Below are 24,595 nucleotides of genomic sequence, written 5' to 3' on the forward strand. Positions count from 1 at the left end.
TAAGTTTATTTACTTCATTATAAAAACAACATTCTAAAAAAAATAAGTTTCAAAAATACCAAAAAGCAAACCCTTGGATAATCAGAAGCTGACCAAATGTGTCATGTAATACAGAGAGATAGGGCCATGTGCAGTGGCTCATGCTTGTAATCACAGCACTTTGGGAGGCCGAGGCGGGTGGATCACCTGAGGTCAGGAGTTCAAGACCAGCCTGGCCAACATGGTGAAACCCATCTCTACAAAAAATAAAAACAAAAATTAGCCGGGCATGGTGGCTCCCGCCTGTAATCTCAGCTACTTGGGAGGGTTGAGGCAGGAGAACTGCTTGAACCTGGGAGACGGAGGCTGCAGTGAGCCGAGATTGTGCCATTGCACTCCAGCCTGGGTGACAAGAGCAAAACTCTGTCTCAAAAAACAAACAAAAAATATATATATATCTCAATATATATAACATATATATAGAGAGAGGAGGGGAGGAGGGGAGGGGAGGGGAGGAGAGGGGAGGGGAGGGGAGGGGAGGGGAGGAAAGGGAGAGTACAGGTTGAACATCCCTAATCCAAAAATCCAAAATCTAAAATGCTTCAAAATCTGAAACTTTTTGAGCACCAACATGATGCCATAGAGAATTCCACAAGTACTTAACACAAGATTAGTTTCATGCACAAAATTATTAGAAATATTATATAAATTTACCTTCAGGCTATGTATAAGGTATATATGAAACATATATAAATTTTGAGTTTAGACTTGGGTCTTGGCCTCAAGATATGTCATTATTTATATATGCAAATATTCCAAAATCCAAATAAATCTGAAATTCAAAACATTTCTCATTCTAAGCACTTTGGATAAGGGATATTCATCCTGTATTAACATTTTAGCTAACTAGTTTTTAAATATATGTTCCTCATAATTTATATGTTAATCAAATATATAGTCTACATATTGAAGATATTATCTGTATGTATTCCAAAGTGTTAAAAACTTGTCATAAGTGTCATCTTTTTAAGAATTTTAAAGAAAAGCTCTCAATTCTAAATTAAGAATAATTAGGTATGCATATATAGTGACTATAAAATAGAAATGAATTTGTGTCTATGAACCAAGACTTGAAGGGCACAATTAGATACATTAGCACACTGGAGTGGAGAAATTTTTTTTGGCAAAATTTCTTTAACACTATCATAATGATTTTTATTTTCTTCAATAAAATATTATTTTAAAAAACAGTGATATAGTATGAATATCTATATAAGTTCTGCACCAGCCTTTTAGTAACTTGGACAAAACTAGGAAAAAGTTAATTAACAAAGAAATATAACTTATGTTTCTTGTAGACTGGTAAAACTGCATGGAAGTGGTTAATATCAGACTCTAGATTAATAAATACCTGGTTTAAGTTCCAGTTCTGTCATTTGTTAACTGTGGGAGGTTGGGAAAGTTGTCTAACATCAAATCCTAGGTTTCTTCATCTGTATATGAGGGTTAATAATACCATCTACCAGTGTGGAATGATAAGACAAGGAAGACTCAGAAGGGTGAGGAGGTGGAAGGGGGGTGGATGATGAGAAATTACTTACTAGGTACAATGTATGTTATTTGGGTGACGAATATCCTAAAAGCCCTGATTTCACCACTATGCAATTTATGCATGTAACAAAATTGCACTTCTACCCTATAAATTTATACAAACAAAAATAAAATAAAAAATATTTCCTCCAAAAAAACTGTCTACCTTCATACGATTGTTATAAATTACAGAAGATATGCATATGAAGCATTTGGCAAAATTCTTGGCACACGGTAAGCACTCAAAAGTTGTTAGCTATATAATCTACTAAACATGTTTTTATGATAATGCATTAATAAGTCTGGTTATTCAACACACATATTTTCTGCACCTTTTATGTTCTAGGCACCTGTGCCAAGTAGCGGGAACACAAAAATGAGAGTAAGACACAGTCTTAAAGGGGCTTACAGGAGACTGGAGGAAAATGGATATTTATTGATAATTTTATAATAACAAGGGAAGAGCAAGATAATGTAGAATAGTGAAGAAGGGCTCCTAAAGCAGACTTGGGAGTTGGGGTAGTAAAAGGGAATCTCTGGTAACTTGCCTGTAGAGGTTACACTTGAGTTGAATGAGAAGGATGAGCAGATGTTAGTCAGCAAATAGAGTTGGGATGGGTGACAGTGCTAGAGGGACATAGACTATAAGCAGTTCATTGTTGCTGCAGCAAAAAGTACTAAACAGAGAGCAGCAAGAGATGTGGTCGGAGAGGAAGGCAGGCAGATCAGTAAGGGCACTGTATGTCACCTTATCCTAGCCACTGAAGAGTTTTCAGCAGGTGTGTGCCATGGTCCGATCTGTATTTATATGGACTCCTTAAGCAATTCAGCAATTACATGGCAGGTTGATTTGGGATAGAAAAAGACTAGAAATAGGAACAATTAGGAGATTATTATACCTGTCTTGTCAAAACAAGATGATGGGTGGCAGGAGCTGACTGGAAATGATAGATTTCAGAAATATTCAGGAGGTTAAGTGGCAGTAGAATTTTGTGAATCACTACATACGGAAAGTAGAGAACAGGATAGAACGCAAGATAATTCCTTACTTTCAGATTGAAGGCTGAGGGGATTGTGGTACCAACACCCAGACTACCTGCGGAAAATAAATGATTTTTGTTTGGGTAGTGTTTGAGGTGTCTCTTCACTATTCAGGCAGAGCTGTCTAGTAGATAGTTGAATATATATCTTTGGAATCCATAGGAAAGGAAATAATAGATTTGGGAGTCATTAGGATATAGCTGCTAGTCAAAAATTGCAGTGAAGAGCAGCCGGCTAAGGAGAGATGCTGAGAAACAAAAGCATTTAGATCGACAGTGTCCAATAAAAAGAAGCCCAGTCAAGAAAAAACTTACTTGATTCAGCAATTAGGTCAGTGGGTATGTGATGGGCATATATCTACAGAGTTCATTCATTTATTCATCCAACTACTTACTAATCAAACACTCACTGAATACTTAAGATGTACCATGCACTGTGTTATGTACTATGGAAACAAAGCTAAATAGCAAACAGAAGCCACGAGTGCCGAGGGAGATAGACAATGTTAGTACTAGTAAACAGAAAGAACTATGTCCATTTTTTAATAATTGGGGAAATAAGACTCAAAGAGGTTAAAACTAAGTTTTCCAAAGACAAACAGCAAATAGTGGCAAAGCCACGATTCAAACCTAGAACTGTTTGGTGCCTAAGCCCATGATCTTTATCCTTTCTTATGTTACCTCTGATTCAAATTTCCCCAATTTACTTATTTACTTTTGAATATAAAAAAAACATACATGAGATACCTATCTCTATTTATTTTCTATTTTTAAATGTTTCCAACTTTAAGAAGCTGGAAGGAAATTATCATGCCTATGAAATTCACTGTGTACAATCTCACCAGAATAAACGATTTTGGTGCTTAATCAATACTTCCTTAAAGTAGTGACAAACTTATTAATCATGCAGAGAAGCTTACTATGATTTCTATACATCTAACCTTATTTGTATTCAGAGAACAAATTCTTAATGTGATAATTAGGTTATATAAGCAATGTTTTCATTATATCTACAATGTCTTAATGAAGAATAAAGTTAAAAGTACAGTTTGTTTTCCATAGACAAACTTGAAAACTACTGATGTACAAAGAAACAGTAATTTTGAATCAGAAAAGAAACTTAAAAACATTCCATTACCTTCTTTGCAAAGACCAAAATCAGCAATTTTCACAAAGCCCTCTGTATCTAGCAATAAGTTATCCAATTTCAAATCTCTGTTCAGGATAAAAAGATACAGCATGAAAAAAAAAATCAAAGAAATCAGTAGGTTATACAGTTAAAAAAATAATTGCAATTGGAACTGTATTTTCTCTTTATTAAAAATGGGATTTCCAAGTTGTGATTTGAGATTTAAATACTATATCACAAACATTCAGTTTTCTTCCTTTTGGTAAGTTTATTGCTCTATATAAGGTAGCTCATGAGAAATTCTTCTCCTGTTACATAAAAAAGGAAGAATGTATTTAATTTGTTATTTGTGATAATCTAATTTAATCCTTTTTTAAATTTTTTTGAGAAAGAGTCTCACTTTGTCACCCAGGCTGGAGTGCAATGGCATGGTCTCAGCTCACTGCAACCTCTACCTCCCGGGTACAAGTGATTCTCCTGCCTCAGCCTCCCGAGTAGCTGGGACTACAGGCGCATGCCACTACACCCGGCTAACTTTTGTATTTTTATTAGAGAGGCGGTTTCACTATGTTGGCCAGGCTGGTCTTGAACTTCTGACCTCGTGATCCACTGGCCTCAGCCTTCCAAAGTGCTGGGGTTACAGGCATGAGCCACTGTGCCCAGGAAATATTTTATCCGTTAGGTAGAACAGAACCTTATCGTGAAAACATCATTAGAACCTTACCGGCTGGGCATGGTGGCTCACAACTGTAATCCCAGCACTTTGGGAGGCTGAGGCGGGTAGTCACCTGAGGTCAGGAGTTTCAAGACCAGCCTGGCCAACATGGTGAAACTCCATCTATACTAAAAATACAAAAATTAGCTGGGCATGGTGGCAGGCACCTGTAATTCCAGGTACTCAGGAGGCTGAGGCAGGAGAATCGCTTGAACCCAGGAGGCAGAGGTTGCCATGAGCCGAGATCGTGCATTGCACTCCAGCTTGGGCGACAAGAGCAAAACTCCGTCTCAAAACAAAAAAGCTTAAATAATCCAATGTTTATAGTCTTCTAATTCTGACTAGCCTTCTCATAATCTGCTTGGTCCTGGGCAGTGAGTGCTAGTCAAAGTGTGGTTCACAGACTAGCTGCTGGGCCACGAATTACAGAGATCAGCTACATCACCAATACACTATTTAGTTCAGTTGACAGTAAGGCTTCTTAATGAGGGAAGCAGTGTGATGTTTTATACTCTAACACAAGCTACTTGTCTCATCATGGACATGTTTTTAGTAGTATTGGTCTATAGAGGTTTTTTGCAATGAGTCGTTTGAATGCAAAATATTCACTAGGATGAATATTGTTGAGAAATGCACTATCATAGACCAACTCATAATTTGACTATTTTAATTAGAAAATGTGCTATGGATTAGGAAACAAAAAGTTCATCATATAATCATAGTGCTAACCACATGTCTTCAAAATTGGGGTCTGACTTACAGGTGAAGGAGAAAACTAAGAAGCTGGTTAAACATAAAATGTTTAAGAAAAACAAAATACTATCTTTAATTCTAAATCATACCAAAGCAAGCCATTAGAAAAAATTAAAAATTAACTTACCTATAAACAATTTTGTGTTCATGTAAATACTGCAACCCAAGAACTACACAAGCAGCATAAAATCTGTTTGAAGAATTAAATCAACAGGAGTTTAATAAATTTTATTGCTCTTGAATCCCAGCTTATATGTTTATACTTCAAAGCAGACCTATCATTAATTTATTTCACAAATATTTATTTAGTCCCTACTATGTATCACACATTGTGCTAGATATTAGGGGTAAAATTTTAAAATGAGAAAAGTACAGTCTTGACAATGGAAGCCATTAACTTTGCCTAGTGGAGTCACTGAGAACCTCAGGGAGAACATTTAATCTGGTTCTGCAGGAGGAATTACAATATACCATAAGGACAAAGGACAGTGTGACAGGCAGAAGTTTTGTAGGGGAATAATAAAGTACTTACCTGAGAGAAAAAAGAAATAGAGGTGCAAAAGGCATAACATGTTTGATAACAAGTTTGGTGTGGCTGAAGTAAAGGATGGGTGTATCTGGGGAAGAAGTAGGAGATTAGGCTGAAAAGATCCTGGGCGAAGGACCTTGAATGTCATATTATGGATACTGAAATTTTTTCTCTTAGTGACAAAGAATCAAACCATTTTAATCAGAGGAGAATGATGGCATTTATGTTAAAGTTTTCTGGTAGCAATGCGAAGGATGGAGAAGTAGGTAGAGATCCAGAGGAAAAAAGAACAGATAAGGCTTTTATCATAGTATAGATGAAAAGATCATGAGAACATCCACTGTAGTGGCAACAGAGACAGATTCACAAGAACTTAAAAATCAGCATGACAGAAGGTGGTATCCCATTACAGGATAAGGAATTGGGAAGAGCTAAAGGTAAGTTTCAAGGTTTCCATCTTAGAATGAACAGATACAAGAAACATAGAGGTAGCCAAGGTTGTGTGACAAAACTAAGTTTGACATTTGACAGGTTGACTTTGTCTGTGGGGCAGGTGATGATATGTAAAAGCTGGGTATACGGGTTTGGATCTCAAAAAACCTGGGCCAAGAGAGAATAATTCTTGAGGCACAGGACCATGTTTGACTTTTTCAGTTTTTATCCTAAATGCATTAGCATAATGCCTAATATACATGATAGGCTTATTGAACAAGGAGGAAATAAATGAATAGATTTAAAAATGCAAATGTCTTCAGTGTAGAATAGCCTATAAACAGACACTTAGGATAATTAGTTTTTAATTATAAAAGTAATAACATGAATATTTTCTCTATAAAACGTTAAATATGCTTCTCCAAAGTACACTATTTAATCCATCTATCTCCATCTCACCTCATTCCACTGCCGTTCATACAGATAACAATTCTTGTCACTTTAACGTTATTCCAAACTTTCAGAATATTTACATTCACATGCAGATAATATAGCTATGTTTTATATTTACCTATTTTTATTAAAAATGGGTGAATACTTTTTATTTATTTATTTAATTTTTTTTTGAGATGGAGTTTTGCTCTTGTTGCCCAGGCTGGAGTGCAATGGCACGATCTCAGCTCACCGCAACCTCCGCCTCCCGAGTTCAAGTGATTTTCTTGCCTCAGCCTCCTGAGTAGCTGGGATTATAGGCATGCACCACCATGCCCGGCTAATTTTGTATTTTTAGTGGAGACGGGGTTTCCCCATGTGGTCAGGCTGGTCTCAAACTTCCGACCTCAGGTGATCTGCCCGCCTTGGCCTCCCAAAGTGCTGGGATTACAGGCGTGAGCCACCGCGCCTGGCATTTTTATTTTTTTCTATTTATTTATATATATATTTTTTGGTTTCTGAAAAGATTTATTTTGTTTGATTTATTTACTTTTAAATTATACTTTTAAGTTCTGGGATACATGTGCAGAATGTGCAGGTTTGTTACATAGGTATTCACATGCCATGGTGATTTGCTGCACCCATCAACCCGTCATCTACATTAGGTATTTCTCCTAATGCTATCCCTCCCCTAGCCCCTGACCCCCGGTGTGCAATGTTCCCCTCCCTGTGTCCGGGTGTTCTCATTGTTCAACTCCCACTTATGAGTGAGAACATTCAGTGTTTGGTTTTCTGTTCCTGTGTTTGTTTGCTGAGAATGATGGTTTCCAGCTTCATCCACGTCCTGCAAAGGACGTGAACTCATCATTTTTTATGGCTGCATAGTATTTCATGGTGTGTATGTGCCACATTTTCTTTATGCAGTCTATCATTGATGGGCCTTTGGGTTGGTTCCAAGTCTTTGCTATTGTGAACAGTGCTCCAATAAACATACGTGTGCATGTGTCTTTACAGAATTTATAATCCTTTGAGTATATATCCAGTAATGGGATGGCTGGGTCAAATAATATTTCTAGTTCTAGATCCTTGAGGAATCACCACACTGTCTTCCACAATGGCTGAACTAATTTACACTCCCACAATCAGTGTAAAAGCGTTCCTATTTCTCCACATCCTCTCCAGCATCTGTTGTTTCCTGACTTTTTAATGATTGCCATTCTAACTGGTGTGAGATGGTATCTCATTGTAGTTTTGATTTGCATTTGCATTTCTCTAATGACCAGTGATGATGAGCTTTTTTTAATATGTTTTTTGGATAAATGTCTTGAGAAGTGTCTGTTCATATCCTTCACCCACTTTTTGATGGGGCTGTTTTTTTTTTCTTGTAAATTTGTTTAAGTTCCTTGTAGATTCTGGATATTAGCCCTTTGTCAGATGGACAGATTGCAAAAATCTTCTCCCCTTCTATAGGCTGCCTGTTCACTCTGATGACAGTTTCTTTTGCTGTGCAGAAGCTCTTTAATCAGATCCCATTTGTTAATTTTGGCTTTGGTTGCCATTGCTTTTGGTGTTTTAGTCATGAAGTCTTTGCCCATGCCTATGTCCTGAATGGTACTGCCTAGGTTTTCTTCTAGGGTTTTTATGGTTTTGAGTCTTATGTTCAAGTCTTTAATCCATCTTGAGTTGACTTTTATATAAGGTGTAAGGAAGGGGTTCAGTTTCAGTTCCCTGCATATGGCTAGCCAGTTTTCCCAACACCATTTATTAAATAGGGAATCCTTTCCCCATTACTTGTTTTTGTCAGGTTTCTCAAAAGATGAGATGGTTGTAGATGTGTGGCGTTATTTCTGAGGCCTCTGTTCTGTTCCATTGGTCTATATACATGTTTTGGTATCAGTACCATGGTGTTTTGGTTGCTGCAGTCTTGTAGTATAGTTTGAAGTCAGGTAGCGTGATGCCTCCAAATTTGCTTTTTGCTTAGCATTGTCTTGGCTACATGGGCTCTTTTGGTTCCATGTGAAATTTAAGGTAGTTTCTTTTCTTTTTCTTTTTTTTTTTTTGAGACGGAGTCTCACTCTGTTGCCCAGGCTGGAGTACAGTGGTGCAATCTTTGCTCACTGCAACCTCCACCTCCCAGGTTCAAGCAATTCTCCTGACTCAGTCTACCAAGTAGCCGGGATTACAGGCGTGTACCACCATGCCTATCTAATTTTTGTATTTTTAGTAGAGATGGGGTTTCACCATGTTGGCCAGGCTAGTCTCAAACTCCTGACCTCAAATGATCCACCCGCCTCAACCTCCCAAAGTGCTGGGATTACAGGCGTGAGCCACCACACCCAGTCTAAAGTAGTTTTTTCTAATTCTGTGAGGAAAGTCAATGGTAGCTTAATGGGGCTAGCATTGAATCTATAAATTACTTTGGGCAGTATGGCCATTTTCACGATATCGATTCTTCCTATCCATGAGCATGGAATGTTTTTCCATTTGTTTGTGTCCTCTCTTATTTCCTTGGGCAGCGATTTGTAGTTCTCCTTGAAGAGGTCCTTCACATCCCTTGTAAGCTGTATTCCTAGGTATTTTATTCTCTTTGTAAGCAACTGTGAATGGGAGTTAATTCATGATTCGGCTCTCTGTCTATTATCAGTGTATTATGCTTGTCATTTTTGCACATTGATTTGTATCCTGAGACTTGGCTGAAGTTGCTTATCAGCTAAGGAAATTTTGTGCTGAGACGATGGGGTTTTCTAAATATATAATCATGTCATCTCCAAACAGAGATAATTTGACTTCCTTTCTTCCTATTTTAATAAACTTCCTTTCTTTCTCTTGCCTGACTGCCCTGGCCAGAACTTCCAATACTATGTTGAATATTGGCTGTGGGTTTGTGATAAATAGCTCTTATTATTTTGAGATACGTGCCATCAACACCTAGTATTGAGTTTTTAGCATGAAGGGGTGTTGAATTTTACCGAAGGCCTTTTTTTTTTTTTTTTTGAGACGGAGTCTTGCTTTGTTGCCCAGACTGGAGTGCTGTGGCACAATCTCAGCTTACTGCAACCTCTGCCTCCAGGGTTCAAGCGATTTTCCTGCCTCCTACCTCCCGAGCAGCCGAGACTACAGGCCTGCACTGTCACACCCAGCTAATTTTTTTGTGTTTTTAGTAGAGATGGGGTTTCACCATGTTGGCCAGGCTGGTCTCAATATCCTGACCTGGTGATCCAACCACCTCAGCCTCCTAAAGTGCTAGGATTACACGCATGAGCCACCGCACCCGGCCTTTTTTTTTTTTTTGAGACAGAGTCTTGCTCTGTCGCCAGGCTGGAGTGCAGTGGTGTGATCTCCGCTCACTGCCATCTCCGCTCACTGCCACCTCCGCCTATTGAAGGCCTTTTTTGCATCTATTGAGATAATCATGTAGTTTTTGTCATTGGTTCTGTTTATGTGATGGATTGCGTTTATTGATTTGCATGTGTTGAACCAGCCTTGCATCCCAGGGATGAAGCTGACTTGATCGTGGTGGATAAGCTTTTTGATGTGCTGCTGGATTTGGTTTGCCAGTGTTTTACTGAAGATTTTCGCATTGATGTTCATCAGGGATATTGGCCTGAAATTTTCTTTTTTTGTTGTGTCTCTGCCAGGTTTTGGTATCAGGATGATGCTGCCCTCATAAAATGAGTTAGAGAGGAGCCCCTCTTTTTCTATTGTTTGGAATAGTTTCAGAAGGAATGGTACCAGCTCCTCTTTGTACCTGTGGTAGAATTTGGCTGTGAATCCATCTGGTCCTGGGATTTTTTTGGTATGTAGGCTATTAATTACTGCCTCAATTTCAGAAAAATATGGAATGCTTCAAGAATTTACGTGTCATCCTCGCACAGGGGCCATGCTAATCTTCTCTATAAGGTTCCAATTTTAGTGTATGTGCTGCTGAAGTGAGCACGGGTCTATAATTTTTAAACGGGGGGCTTGTACTGCAGGGGTGGTGGTCAGGGTCCACCAGGCAGTTTCATCAGGGCTTAAGACTCCCCAACACAGAAATAAAAAACAAAAATAAAATGCAACTACTTAGAAATACTTACTTGATTATACATTAAAAATTATATAACTTACCAGAAGTTTTAAGGATCTACTGAAGTTTATTAAAATAAACGTGAGCTTAAAATTGCTTCAGATGGCCAGGCGTGGTGGCTCACGCCTGTAATCCCAGCACTCTGGGAGGCTGAGGCAGGCAGATCACCTGAGGTCAGGAGTTTGAGACCAGCCTGGCCAATATAGTGAAACCCCGTCTCTACTAAAAATACAACAATTAGCCAGGCATGGTGGCACGCGCCTGTAGTCCCAGCTATTTGGGAGGCTGAGGCAGGATAATCTCTTGAACCTGGGTGGCAGAGGTTGTCGTGAGCCAAGACGGTGCCACTGCACTCCAGCCTGGGCGACAGAGCAAGACTCTGTCTCAAAAAAAAAAAAAAAAAAAATTGCTTCAGATAGTTAAACATAATTTTCTTAGCAAACTTATTTTTGTGGCAAAACAATACTGTAACAATTATAAAAATACCTTGATTTCTCTCTCTTTTTTCTTTCTTTAATTAGTGGGGGTCTCACTCTGTCGCCCAGGGTGGAGTGCAGTGATGTGATCTTGGCTTACTGCAACCTCTGCCTCTGGGGTTCAAGTGGTTCTTCTGCCTCAGCTTCCCAAATAGCTGGGATTACAGGCGCCTGCCACCATGCCCAGCTAATTTTTGTATTTTTAGTACAGACAGGGTTTCACCTTGTTGGCCAGGCTGGTCTAGAACTCCTGAGCTTAAGTGATCTGCCTGCCTCTGCCTCCCAAAGTGCTGGGATTATAGGCGTGAGCCACCGCTCCCCGCTGATTTCTTTCTTTGTAAACAGACTGCCTTGATTAATTGGGTATACTATCTAAAATACATATTTTATTGAATGCTCCTGTTTGTCAGGTATTGTGTATTTTCATTTATTAGCTTATTTAATCTTCAATCAAGCCTTAAGATAAATATTTTACAGAAGCAGATAATGAAGCTCAGAAAACATAATTTGTCTAAAGTTAGACTATGAAAAACAACAAAGCTAGAAATCAAGTTATTTTGATTCTGTGGTTTCAATCAATAAAAATTCACTGATTGCCTAATGTGTTCCAGGTATTCTTTTAGGTGTTTCACTAATAAACAGGACAGATACGGTTCTTGCTCCTCTCTTTTAAGTGAAATAAGATAGACAATAAAAATTTTAAAAATAAATCAGATGATTTCATGTAGAAATAAAATGATATGAAAAAGATAATACAGAAAATAGAGTGAATTGAATTGGTTAGTGATGTGATATTTTAGCTAGGGAACTCAGAAAATTACCTTTAAAGAAATGACCTTTGATCTGAGAACTGAATGATAAAGGGAGGTACTTCAGATTTGGAGTTCTGTAACGCAGCATTGTATTCTTGTATTTTCACTGGACTTTATGGTTTTATTTGTATATAATTTATATTTTCAGCAAAAATAACAGTTTCTTAAGGCAAACTACATTTATATATTATTTTAAAAACAAAAACAAGCATAAAAAAAACCAAACAAATTCCCATGGCAGCATAAGGCTAGGCATAATCATAATGCTCTGCCTTAAATATTGAGGGAATGAATTATTCGTAGCCTTCTACTACTTTCTGGCTTTTGCCTCCTTTTAAAATGCTTCAGTACCCATTAGAATTAATCCCTATTTCCCTCATCTGAAACTTGAAGGTTATGACAGTATTACAACTCTCCGCTCTAAATACCTCTAATGGTTGTGACAAGAATCAAATGGAGGAATCAAAGTGAAAGTACAACACAAATGTCAGTTGCTATTTCATCAGATTATAGACATGGAATGAAAACTAAAGAGTAAATAAAATAGAGATTTACTACTGGGTTTATGCTTCCTATGATTTGGGATATATTCTACAGGTGGAGTTGACTGGACTTGCTAATAGTTTGAGTGTTGAAGTTAAGGGAAAAAGAGCATCAAGAATGACTTTTTGTGTTCTGGCTTGAACCTGGTATTGCTGTTTAACAAAATAGGGAAGACTAAGAGTAGCAGGCCTGGGGAGTAGTAGATGAGGTAGGTAGAAAAATGGAAAAAATCAGTTCAGTTTAAGTTGTTAAATAAGATACTTAGCCACACAAATGGAAAACTAGCTGACCACTGAATATTATTAAAGTTGGAAGTTTAGGTAAGAGGACGGGGCTGGAAACACAAATTTGGTAAACATCAGCATGCAGGGTGTAGGTATTAATATCACTTTTCTAGGTTCAAATCCTAGCTCCACCATTTAACAGCTATAAAATTAAGATACTAACAGGGAAAATATACATACATGCATATATAATTTCAAGTGTTTACTATTATTCTTATGTATTTGAATAAGCCAAACCTTGAATTCAAAAACTACAAAAAGAGTTTACAATGAAAAGTCTGCTTTTTATCTCTTTGTCTGGAGGCAACACACATAGCAGTTTCTTTTACATTTGTTCAGAGATATTTTAAGCACAAGGACACAAATACTTGATATTCTTTTAAAATTATGCTTTAGAAAGGCAAATACAAATATTTTATATAAATATATGATACAGACTCTTCTGTACTTTCTTTTCAAAAACTTGACAGTGCATTTTGAGTGTAATCTGTCTTTAAAGCTGTAATTCTGGATGGTATTCTCTAGTGAGAAAATCTAATAGCAAAAAAAGAAATTTTACTAAAATGAATCTAAATTGCTTATCTAAAGTATCAATTGTGGTTTAGGGTAATCCATGACATTTTCAACACAGACAACAGAATACATACAAAAAGTATATGGCAAAAAAGTAAGTAAGGAGTTCTAATATTTCTTGCAGAGATCTATTTTCTGTTAGGAAAAAAAATCTAAAATTCAAAGAATCTCTTTTCCTTCCCAGAATGAAATCAGTCATGGAAAAACTCAGACAAATGTCTAAAGCATACTCACACAGCTCTTGGTTCAGAAAAGACATCAGTATGAATGTGCATCATTAGGTCCCCACCGGCAGCATATTCCATTACAAAGCAAACATGCTCTTTGGTTTGGAAACATGCAAAAAGGTTCACCAAAAAGGGATGCCTTACACTATTCACAGTTTCAAAAATTCTTTTTTCACACATCAGGCTGTAAAAGAAAATATTTAAAAATAAGCAGATTAAAAATAATTCTAGTTGGAAATAACATTCTTTATAAATTACTAAACTTAAAAATAAGCAAAATTTTAACTATAACTTAAAAATCCTAACATGTGTCTTAGTTTTGCTATACGTGCTATGAAAACTGACCTACCTAAAATAAATAACTTCAGTTGAAATATATTAATAGAAACTTTAAAAGATTATAGCATTCACATTGATAGTCTATAGCACATACATGGTTAGTGGTTACAGTTAATTTTTTGAAAGGCTTAATTAAGGGTGAAATATGAAAATTCTTCAGGAATTGGTCAGAGAATTTAGCAATTTAAAGCATACTCTGAAAAATTTAAAAGTTTGTGGTGAAGGTAATTTCAAGGACAGTATCTATAATTCACAAGCTATAGTATTCAATTTTTTTATCATATAAAATTGATATGAAGTTGAGCGGTACAGATATGCTGCATAAAATTTTAATTTAAAAGACTAGAAAATAAAGAGGATACCTGACAAACTTTCTAAATGTTACTACAAATTAAGGCACTATTATAAATAAACTCATAGAAGATTAAAAAGTTAATAGCTTTTATTTTTGTCATCATTTAAATTTACTAGAAAATAATGTACTAAAAATTGCTTTAGACAAGATCTGTAAGATGTATTCTAAAACATCTGCTTTATTAAGCCAATCTGAATGTTGGCTAAATGTAGATAAAATAATCAGATGAAATAAGACAAAACTAAGATGTTTTGGGCTTAAGTAGATGACAAATATGTTCTCTTCATTGTCTATAGTTGTGTGTTTTTTTGAGACAGGATCTTGCTCTTTCAGGAGCTGGAGTGCAGCGACATGATCATGGCTCATTGTAACCTTGAACTCCTAGGCTCAAGTGAACCTCCTGCCTCAGCTTCCTGAGTACCTGGTACTACAGGAGCATACTACACCATGCCTGGCTTTTATTTTTTTTGATAGGAACAGGGTCTCACTATGCTTCCCAAGCTTGTCTTGAACTTCTGGTCTCAAGCAGTCCTCCTGCCTTGGCCTCCCAAAGTACTGAGATGACAGGTATGAACCACCATGCCAGCCCCTGTCTATAGTTTTTATTTATGGGTGACTCACTAATTCATTATGGGTGAATTTATGAATGAAACAACTGTTCTCAACTGAACAGGTGTTAGGTTAGAACTAGGTGGAACATATAAGTGGTATAAAACATTTGAGACCCATTGACTGGACTACCCCTTGAAATGATTTCAATGCCATTCACAGGAATTATCTGAATTACAATAATGATGATGTATCTGCACAGATGTCTTAGGACAGCGAGATAAAGGAGCAAGGCTCTTTTATAGATCCAAATTGTCACAATAATTTTAATTTTATGCATTTTGTAGCACACGAAAAAGCTATTACATACGAATCTTCAACTTGTCCCACATTATCTAAATTGTGTATTGTCCCTAAAAGTCGATGCAACAATCCAACTTTATATAAAACTTTAAGCCTCATTCATCCTGTCCAGAATATTTCCCTCTAAATTGTCATCACTCTTCTCTCCTTATTCCCAAATAACTTCTGTCTACCAAAACCCAGCAAAAATCCAACCTCTTTTATAAGACTCTACCTAAATCTTGCTCCAAATACTTCTGATGATGACGACAAGAATCAAATAAACGGGTCAAAGGGAAAGTGCAACAACAAATGTCAGTTGATATTTCATCAGATTATAGACGTGGAATGAAAATTTAAGAGTAAATACAATAGAGATTTACTATTGGCTTTATGCTTTGTATCATTTGGGATATATTCTAGAGGTGAAGTTGACCGGACTTGCTAATAGTTTGAGTGTTATAGGTAAGGGGAAAAGAGCACCAAGAATGACTGTGTTCTGGCTTGAACAACTGGTATTGCTGTTTAATAAAATAGGGAAGACTAGAAGAATTGCACACCTGGGGAGTAGTACACTATATGTACTATGGTGTAGTAGTACACCAGTACACTGATTTCCTCCTAAGAACTGTTATTGTTTGTATTGCTTATTTTAACCTCAACTCTATCTAGCCACCTTTATTACATAAAGTATTAATGTCTTGTTTCTCGAAGTTACTAAGTTCTATCCTAACATGTTTCGTGTACTTCCTTCAAAGTTCATTACATTTTTAGATAAGTTAGAAACCTGAAAAACTTATATAAATAGTTATTTTAGTCAGGGGAAAACATCATTAATAAAACCAAGGTCTTAGAATTGAATCCTACATAAGCTGGTTAGCTGTGCTTTCTTCTACAAACACAAAAATATACTTCTAACCCTATTCTGTTGTGTTGAAATATAAATTGGTAAGAAAAGGAAGCTGAGTGAGGACGCATTGCAGTAACATAAACATAATATCCTTACTCAGCAATTGAAGGGCAGATGGGACTTAGAGTGTTTTACTAATGGTAGGTACACAGAATATGATCTTTGTTCATAAATTATCTAACACTTTATTTTAGAATCCGTAATTTGTGTTCACTTAAAAAGAGGTTGATTTGAAATTTTCTATGATTTATTAAAAAAAGGTAACTTCAAAGTAAAATAATATAATACAGGCTATAGAAAGAAAATTTAGACTATGAGAACTGTCATTAAGAATCCTAAAGTAGGCCAGGCACAGTGGCTCATGCCTGTAATCCCAGCACTTTGGGAGGCTGAGGCGGGTGGATCACCTGAGGTCAGAAGTTTGAGACCAGCCTGGTCAACATGGTGAAACCCTGTCTGTACTAAAAATACAAAAATGAACTGAGCATGGTGGTGCACACCTGTAATCCTGGCTACTTGGGAGGCTAAGGAAGGAGAATCACTTGAACCCAGGAGGCGGACGTTGTAGTTAGCCGAGATCGCTCCACTGTACTCCAGCCTGGACAACAGAGTGAGACTCTGTCTCAAAAAATATATAGATAAAGTATTCTAGGAACATCTATTAAAAAATAAACAATAACACCAAATTCTATGGCTTAAAAAGATGAGCTAGGAAGTGGAAAGTAAATATTTAAAATTCTGCTCAGTTATAATAAGCTTAGCTTGAGTTATTTACTATTTATACTTGCAAGTAATGAAATACATTATGCTAGTCTTGGCCGGGTGTGGTGGCTCACGCCTGTAACCCCAGCACTTTGGCAGGCTGAGGCGGGCAGATCACCTGAGCTCAGGAGTTTGAGACCAGCCTGGCTAACATGGTGAAACCCCATTTCTACTAAAAATACAAAAAATTAGCAGGGCATGGTGGTGCATGCCTGTAATCCCAGCTACTCGGGAGGCTGAGGCAAAAGAATCGCTTGAACCTGATAGGGAGAGGTTGCAGTGAGCCGAGATCACGCCATTGCACTCCAGCTTGGTCAACAAGAGCAAAACTCCGTCTCAAAAAAAAAAAAGCTAGTCTTTAAAAAAAAACTTACAAACTAAATTTTTTTTCTTGCCTTCTTTCAGATACGCTAGAAATTTAAAAGTACTCCTTTTTCTTACCTTCATTCCTCAAATTTCTCTAAGAGTGTGTTTTATTTCTCACTCTCAGATTTTTCTTTTCTCTGTTTTTATACCAGTTCTACTTGAGATTTTTAAATTTTCATGTTACTGAAAAGTAGAAATTTAAGTTAAGACTGGGCGTGGTGGCTTACACCTATAATTCCAACACTTCGGGAGGCCAGGGAGGATCGCTTGAAGCCAGGAGTTTGAGACCAGCCTGGACAACATACCAATACCCTGACACTATGGGGGAAAGAAATGTAGATGGATCAGTTGTATGCACCTGTGGTCCCAATGGGAAGCTTAGGCAGGAGGATGGCTTGAGCCCAGGAATTCAAGGCTGCAGTGAACTAGGATCATGCCACTGCACTCCAGTGTGGGTGACACAGTGAGACCCTGTCTCTACACAAGACTGGATTAAATTTCATTAGAGGTAATGGCCTAGATTCTGGCTACAGCACCATCTTGTGATCCAAACTTTCTGTAGATTTCATTAGGAAGCATTTTCCTACAAAGATTCAGCACAAAGACGTAACAAAGTAGCAGAAAGCCACATAAATCAAGATTAATAGAAGTAGTAAACAGTTTCCTATTATTTTAGAAAATAAATGAATTTACCATTTAAGAATCTGGAGAAAAGCAAATATTCCTTCAGGAAAGGAAAACATTTGACCTTTCTATTATTCCAATTATAAACAGAATCAAAGACTTGCTTTGGTGGGATCAAAGACTTGCTTTAATTATCTGCTTGTATAACATAAAAATAATTCTAAACATGTAATATGGTGCTCAGAATATTTTATAAATATTCAGCAAGCTCTTTAGTACTGGATATCAAGAAAGCATTTATTTTGATGTGATTCAGGTATATGAGAAACAGTGAAAAAGAAACAGAGGTGAAAAATAAATAGGAAAATCCAAAAGGAAAAGTTTATATAACATAAAAAAATAAATCTCAACCTTTTGAGGCCTGTCCTTATTCTAAGAACTACCCATATGGTCGAAAAAAACATTAAAAGTTGCAATTTGGCCTATCTACATAGCAAGACAACTCATTAAGGCAACTATTACCAAAACAAATATATTTTTAAATATATGAGTTAACTGGGGCTTAAAGATGTTCAGTGAAATGCCCTAGGGTCAATCCTTACTAAGGAGGAGCAATGAGGACGAGAAAAGTCAGCCCTCTCAGTCATAGTCCAGGGCTCTCTTCATTGTACAGAGCTGTCTACCATTAATATTAACATATGCTTCCTATAGTGGTGTAAGAAAAATGTCCAATGAAAACCTCTTTCTGTGATAAATATGCCATTTTTATATAATAATGTCCATATTTAATTATTCTGTATTAAGATAGTCATTTCTTAAAGTATATTCTCTAAGTGAATTACAATTTTAACCCCCACCAAATCCTTGCATTTTAATAATTGTGGGGCCGGGCACGGTGGCTCACACCTGTAATCCCAGCGCTTTGGGAGGCCAAGGCTGGCAGATCATGAGGTCAGGAGATTGAGACCATCCTGGCTAACATGGTGAAACCCCATTTCTACTAAAAATACAAAAAAAAAGCTGGACGTGGTGGCATGCGTCTGTAGTCCCACCTACTCGGGAGACTGAGGCAGGAGAATTGCTTGAACCCAGGAGGTGGAGGTTGCAGTGAGCCGAGATGGCACCACTGCACTCCAGCCTGGAAGACAGTGAGACTCTGTCTCAAAAAAAAAAAAAAAAAAAAAAAAAAAAAAATAAATAAATAAATAATAATAAAACAATTGTATAAGATACCACAACTTACTTTATTAGACCCAGACGTTAGGGTCAAAAAACATGTTTTTAAAAAAAATAAAAGGAAAAAAATAAGATAACATATTCTGCTTTGTAAAATACTTTAAACCATTCCGTTAACTGTAGATTATTTGTAAATGACTTTTTGTCATTTCCATTAAGATAGAATGAAATATAGCCCCACCAAACCACAGATGAATAACAGTTTCTATTCCATATAAACACTTTAACAATTCCATATATAAAAAACTTAACAAAATTAGTTTAAACATTTCACTGTCTTTTTTTGGTATCCATTAACCAGTTAAATGTCACAAGAAGGGTAAAAAGGAAGGGGCAAAAAAGGAAAACTAACGTCTACCTTATGTCAAATACAGATACATTATATTTAATTTCTTCACATATTACTGTAAAATCGTAAAGTTTTGCTGTTGTAATATATACATCATTTCTCTTAACTTACAAATTCAGAAAAATAAACAATTTCATTTTTAAAAACTAACCTGTCTACTTCATCTCGAGCCACGATATCTCCTTTCTTTAAGGCTTTTATAGCAAACATCTCATTTGTGTGTTTATATTCAGCTAAAAGCACCTGAAATAAAATTAAAATAATTATTTTCCACTTGAGTTATTAATGTTGTAGATATTCCAAAAAATTCCAAAAAGATTACCTTTCCAAAATGTCCTCTTCCCAAGACAGCACAACACCTGAAATCTTGTAGATTAAACTGAAACCTTTGCTGAGATCTGAAAAAAGAAATTTTAATTAATAATAAGACAATAAAATATGGTACCAAACATGTAGTAGCAAAACTTGGTATATATTCTTTACCTTCTATCCTCAAGTTCTTGAATACCACTATATTCTAGGCCTGACTGAGGAGTATCAGGCTTGTATTCAGATTGAGATTTTGGAAGTATACTATTTCTGTCATTCTCAATATCAAAAACAGTCTCTGAATCCTGTAAAATATTAAATACATGTGAATCCATAGAAAGACCCAGAAAACAACTTATTTGATAATGATAAAATTAAGGAAAAACATTTCAAAAGTCAATATAAATGTTGGAGTGAAAAGTAAAATTCAGATACTCATTCTTTAAAAAAAATTTTTTTTCTTTTTTTAGAGGCGGGTCTCACTATGTTGCCTAGAGAGGTCTTGAATTCCTGGCCTCAAGCAATCCTCCTACCTCAGCCTCCTGAGTAGCTGGAGCCATCACTTTTATATTAAACTTATCTAAAAAATATGAAAAACTGGGCTGGGCACGGTGGCTCATGCCTGTAATCCCAGCACTCTGGGAGGCCAAGGCGGGCGGCTCACCTGAGGTCAGGAGTTCGAGACCAGCCTGACCAACATGGAGAAACTCCATCTCTACTAAAAATACAAAACTAGTGGGCGTGGTGGTGCATGCCTGTAATCCCAGCTACTAGGGAGGCTGAGGCAGTGGAATCACTTGAACCCAGGAGGCGGAGGTTGCAGTGACCAAGATCGTGCCATTGCACTCCAGCCTGGGCAACAAGAGCAAAACTCCGTCTCAAAACAAAACAAAACAAAACCAAAACAATGAAAAACTAACACATTATTATGTATGTTAATCAAGTGAGAAGAAGAATAGTATTTCAGGCAGTATGTCATGTAGTATCAACCACAATCCTATGTTACCTCTAGTTTAAGCAGCCTATTCTCTCTCTTCTGGACCATGAGCATCCAGAGGCTGATGAGAATTTCATGCCAACATTAAGAAGTTGGTTATCTCCTACCAACTCAGTCTAATTTCGTTGAGACTAGACCATAAGAAACATAAATTCGGGCTGGGCGCAGTGGCTCATGCCTGCAATCCCAGCACTTTGGAAGGCTGAGGCGGGTTGATCACCCGAGGTCAGGAGTTTAAGACCAGCCTGACCAATATAATGAAATCCCATCTCTACTGAAAATACAAAAATTAGCCGGGCATGGTGGCATGTGCCTGTAACCCTAGTTACTCGGGAGGCTGAAACAGGAGAATGGCTTGCAGGAGAATCGCTTGAACCCGGGAGGCGGAGGTTGCAGTGAGCCGAGATCATGCCATTGCACTCCAGCCTGGGCAACAAGAGTGAAACTCCATCTCAAAAAACAAAAAAACAAAAAACAAACAAAAAACCATAAATTCACAGTTCAGTGGCAATTTTAAATGGAAAGACACGCCTTATTCACTATGATGCTTTTACTGCTAATTCATTCGGTGAAGAGGAATTATGCAAGGTTTAAAATGGCTTGCCTGTCCTGGTGTATCCAAAACTCTTAATTCAGAAGATTCATCTATTTCTCCAAGGGAGGAAGCTCGTGGTGGGGCTGGAGGAGGTTCAGGCTCAAGATCGAAGTCCAATTTGGTTACTGTAGAATCACTTATAGAAGATAAAGTAACTCACCAAAACAGTAATAGAAAGTCTGTATTTTAAACAGCTTTAAAATTAAAGCAAACAATTTACTTTTTAAGTAAACAGAACACTACTTTCAAAATACTACTTGGGAAAAAAACAAGACTCAGTACACCTGCTATAATCAGTACGTAAGAATGTCCCAATAACTTTGTATAAGAGATGCTTAAAATCTCAGACACATACCTAGCTGGAGGTGCTAGTTCAGGGATGCGTACATCAACCACTGGCACTGTAGTAGGCACAGGAGCTTGAGGGCTGAAGGTGCCAGAATGATTTACTGTAGGAATAGCTCTTCTTACTAGCCTTCCCCAAGTGGCAATATTAATATTCATTTGAGGAGCTCTGAGAAATGTTTTGCCTGTAGATATTGAAAATAACAAAAACAGAGCAAGTAATTTCTTTATGTATAACCAAAAGCCATAATTAAAAAATTCTTATCCATTAGTTTATAATCTATGAAGAACAAACAAAATTTGTCACTTAAAAAAACTAGTTTTTTACTATTTGCTAGTAAAGGCTAGTGCAAAATAGCATACGTAGTTTTAAAAATAAATAGGTAAGAAATTGTTTTTTTCTCTTTAAGTCTAGTAGTAATATGTGGGTAAGGTTTTAAAAAGAAATCTTATCTTTTAGATATAAATTATAATAATTATGAATAAATCAATATGATGTCTGGGTTTGCTTCAAATTTGAAAGTAGTGAGAGGATGGCATATGGATAAAATAAAATTGGCCATGAGTTGATTATTGTTGAAGCTGGGTGATTGTACATTTCACTAGTCTCTCCACTTACGGATACATTTAAAATATTCCTTAATAAGAAGTTAGAAATAAATGAATAAACAACAACAACAACAAAACACACAGATGGCTATTACTTTTTAAATGTTAATTAGATTATTTAAGAAAATGTCAAAATGCTGTGTATTTGACTGTTAGTAATTACCTTGTTGCTTTGAGAAAATTTTCTTTTGTCTTTGAAGTTTTGGTCTTCTTTCAATAACTGGATTAAAAAAGGTAACCTGCAGTGAAGAAAATTCAAGTTGACATGCAAATAGCATTGGATTTATGGTTCATGAAATCCACTAAATTTATAAAATTTTACAGCTTAAGAGAATCTTAGTTACAGTTTAGTCCAGCCCCTCATTTTCTAGATGAGAAAACAGACATAGGAAGAATAATTGATTTGTCTCAAAGTCACATACCTATTCAGTGGCATAGCTCAGCCAAGAACTCAAGTCATCTGTCTTTCAGCCTAACACTCTTTCTACTTCTATATTATGCTGCCTACATATGTAATTTCAATTGTAGTTATGTACATTTAATAAAATACATTTATTACCTCTGCAAATAAAGTACCCTGTGGTTCCAAATAGAGACACATGCCATGCCGTTGGTTGTCTAAAAAATCTTCTAACCTCAGAAATTTTACAGCACACAGAGACCGCCAATCACGCCAATAAACTGAAATTTCCAGTTCACGTGACTAGGATAATTAAAAAAAAATAATAAAGAAAACAGAAAAGACATCATTGGACACACACTTGAATAAAATATCACAAAAAATATGAAATACAAATACAATAAACAAAAATTACACACACAAAGGTCACACTGTTTTAAAGAGGTTTGTAATGTTTCTCAACTGTACAGTACTTTATCAAACTTACACATTTTAATTCAAAGAAACAAAACTTACATTGTGACATTTTCCAGCAAAGGTATTCCTAAAGTATACTTAAAGAATACACAACTGGGAACAACCAATACAGATGAATAACCACCAAAACTCCTTCTCTTACAGCTTCAATCTTTTGGATTTCCCTCCTCTATTTGCCATAATGTGCTATGTTACTACCCCAATGCTTGCTTCAAATAACTCATTTGAAACCTTTTTATTTCTTCGTCTCATTGCTAAGCCAGAAAAAGTTCTGCAAATAGCATTTATTCTGTACTCACAATGTGCCACATATTGTGCTAATAAGCACTTTAAGAATATTAGGTCATTTAATTTTCAAAACAATACCACTGGGTAGCAAGACCCATTCTGCGTACGTAAGGCAGAAAGGGGAAGTTCAGACCAAGCTTTATACAGAAAGATATTCATTTATTATAACAATAAAACATAATTTAAAAAGCAAATTAGCAAGAATTTGAATGTTCAAAAACCAGGGACAAGTTAATTATACCAAAGCTGTATGAAAGAATACACAGTAGACATTGAAAATAATGCTTATGTGGCAAAATATATTTAAGGTTTTAATAACCAGTGTTTAAATGCACCTGTAGAACATAGTTCCTAAGCTGTGGTCAATCCATATACTGACCTCTGCCTATATGTTTTAATGTATATACATTTTAATCATAAAGTACTGGACTTTTCTATTATTTTGTTTTTCAGGCTTCTGTACACCATCCACAAAAAGAGATAAATACTTCTCCTTTTAAGGCTCTACAAAGCAATAAATTACTTATTTTATATAACAAATTTCAATTTATAAACTTATGCATCTTATTATATAAGGTCTTGGTGTAAACAGTAAAAAAAAAATCTATTGACCTTAAATTATATATCTAGTTGATGCTAATGAACACGAAAAACACCTATAAAAAATGCAACATGACAAGAATCAAAACACAGTGTGCCAGAGGGCTTCACAGTCAAACAGGAAAAGAATTAGAAAAATACATCTATGGCAGTGAGAACGTGATCTCAGGGCCTTCCACCTCATTTCTTCTCTCTGACTCAATTAATATGGGAGAGAATTGTCATGAAAGAAGTATGAGGAGAATATAATTAAGATTAGCAAATGGCATATAGAAGATATGGGGTACTAAGGCTATAATATTCTATTCAAGTTAGAAGTGTTAAGCATTCTGGAAGCAGTTATTTTGTGAAATAAACTGGAGGAAGAATCATGTCAGGATTGGTAATTTAGACTCCATTTTTTTAGATTGGAGGAAGAGAGGTCTACTTTCTCCTGCCTTCTTCCACTGCTGCAAGGAAGACTTGTTACGAATCAGGAAGATGCAAGATGCACATACGCTAGAGACAGAATTAGTACTTGTTAAAAGTTCTTATTACACTTTTACACTGGCTAAAATGGTAAG

At 36.3% G+C, this 24,595-nt stretch overlaps 1 protein-coding gene and 1 non-coding gene across 3 annotated transcripts in view; both read right to left on the reverse strand.

Annotated features, from left to right (window-relative positions):
* PKN2 (protein kinase N2) overlaps positions 1-24,595 on the reverse strand; it is a 150,966-nt gene that overhangs the window by 7,723 nt on the left and 118,648 nt on the right. The window contains exons 9-18 of one of the 2 annotated variants that reach the window (XM_024255727.3): positions 22,827-22,970; positions 22,431-22,506; positions 21,669-21,843; positions 21,323-21,449; positions 19,896-20,026; positions 19,735-19,810; positions 19,564-19,655; positions 13,588-13,764; positions 5,334-5,396; positions 3,748-3,824 (exon numbers count right to left, since the gene is read on the reverse strand). In XM_024255727.3, the coding sequence (XP_024111495.2) occupies positions 3,748-3,824; positions 5,334-5,396; positions 13,588-13,764; positions 19,564-19,655; positions 19,735-19,810; positions 19,896-20,026; positions 21,323-21,449; positions 21,669-21,843; positions 22,431-22,506; positions 22,827-22,970 (1,138 nt within the window). The remainder of the gene's footprint in view (positions 1-3,747; positions 3,825-5,333; positions 5,397-13,587; positions 13,765-19,563; positions 19,656-19,734; positions 19,811-19,895; positions 20,027-21,322; positions 21,450-21,668; positions 21,844-22,430; positions 22,507-22,826; positions 22,971-24,595) is intronic. The other variant, XM_054531629.2, reaches the window with a different exon arrangement.
* LOC112130925 (U6 spliceosomal RNA) lies at positions 10,430-10,536 on the reverse strand. Its single transcript, XR_002913095.1, has one exon. It is a non-coding gene; the product is annotated as a U6 spliceosomal RNA (small nuclear RNA).

This window comes from Pongo abelii, chromosome 1 (assembly GCF_028885655.2).
Source record: "Pongo abelii isolate AG06213 chromosome 1, NHGRI_mPonAbe1-v2.0_pri, whole genome shotgun sequence".
NCBI classification, from domain to species: Eukaryota; Metazoa; Chordata; class Mammalia; order Primates; family Hominidae; genus Pongo; species Pongo abelii.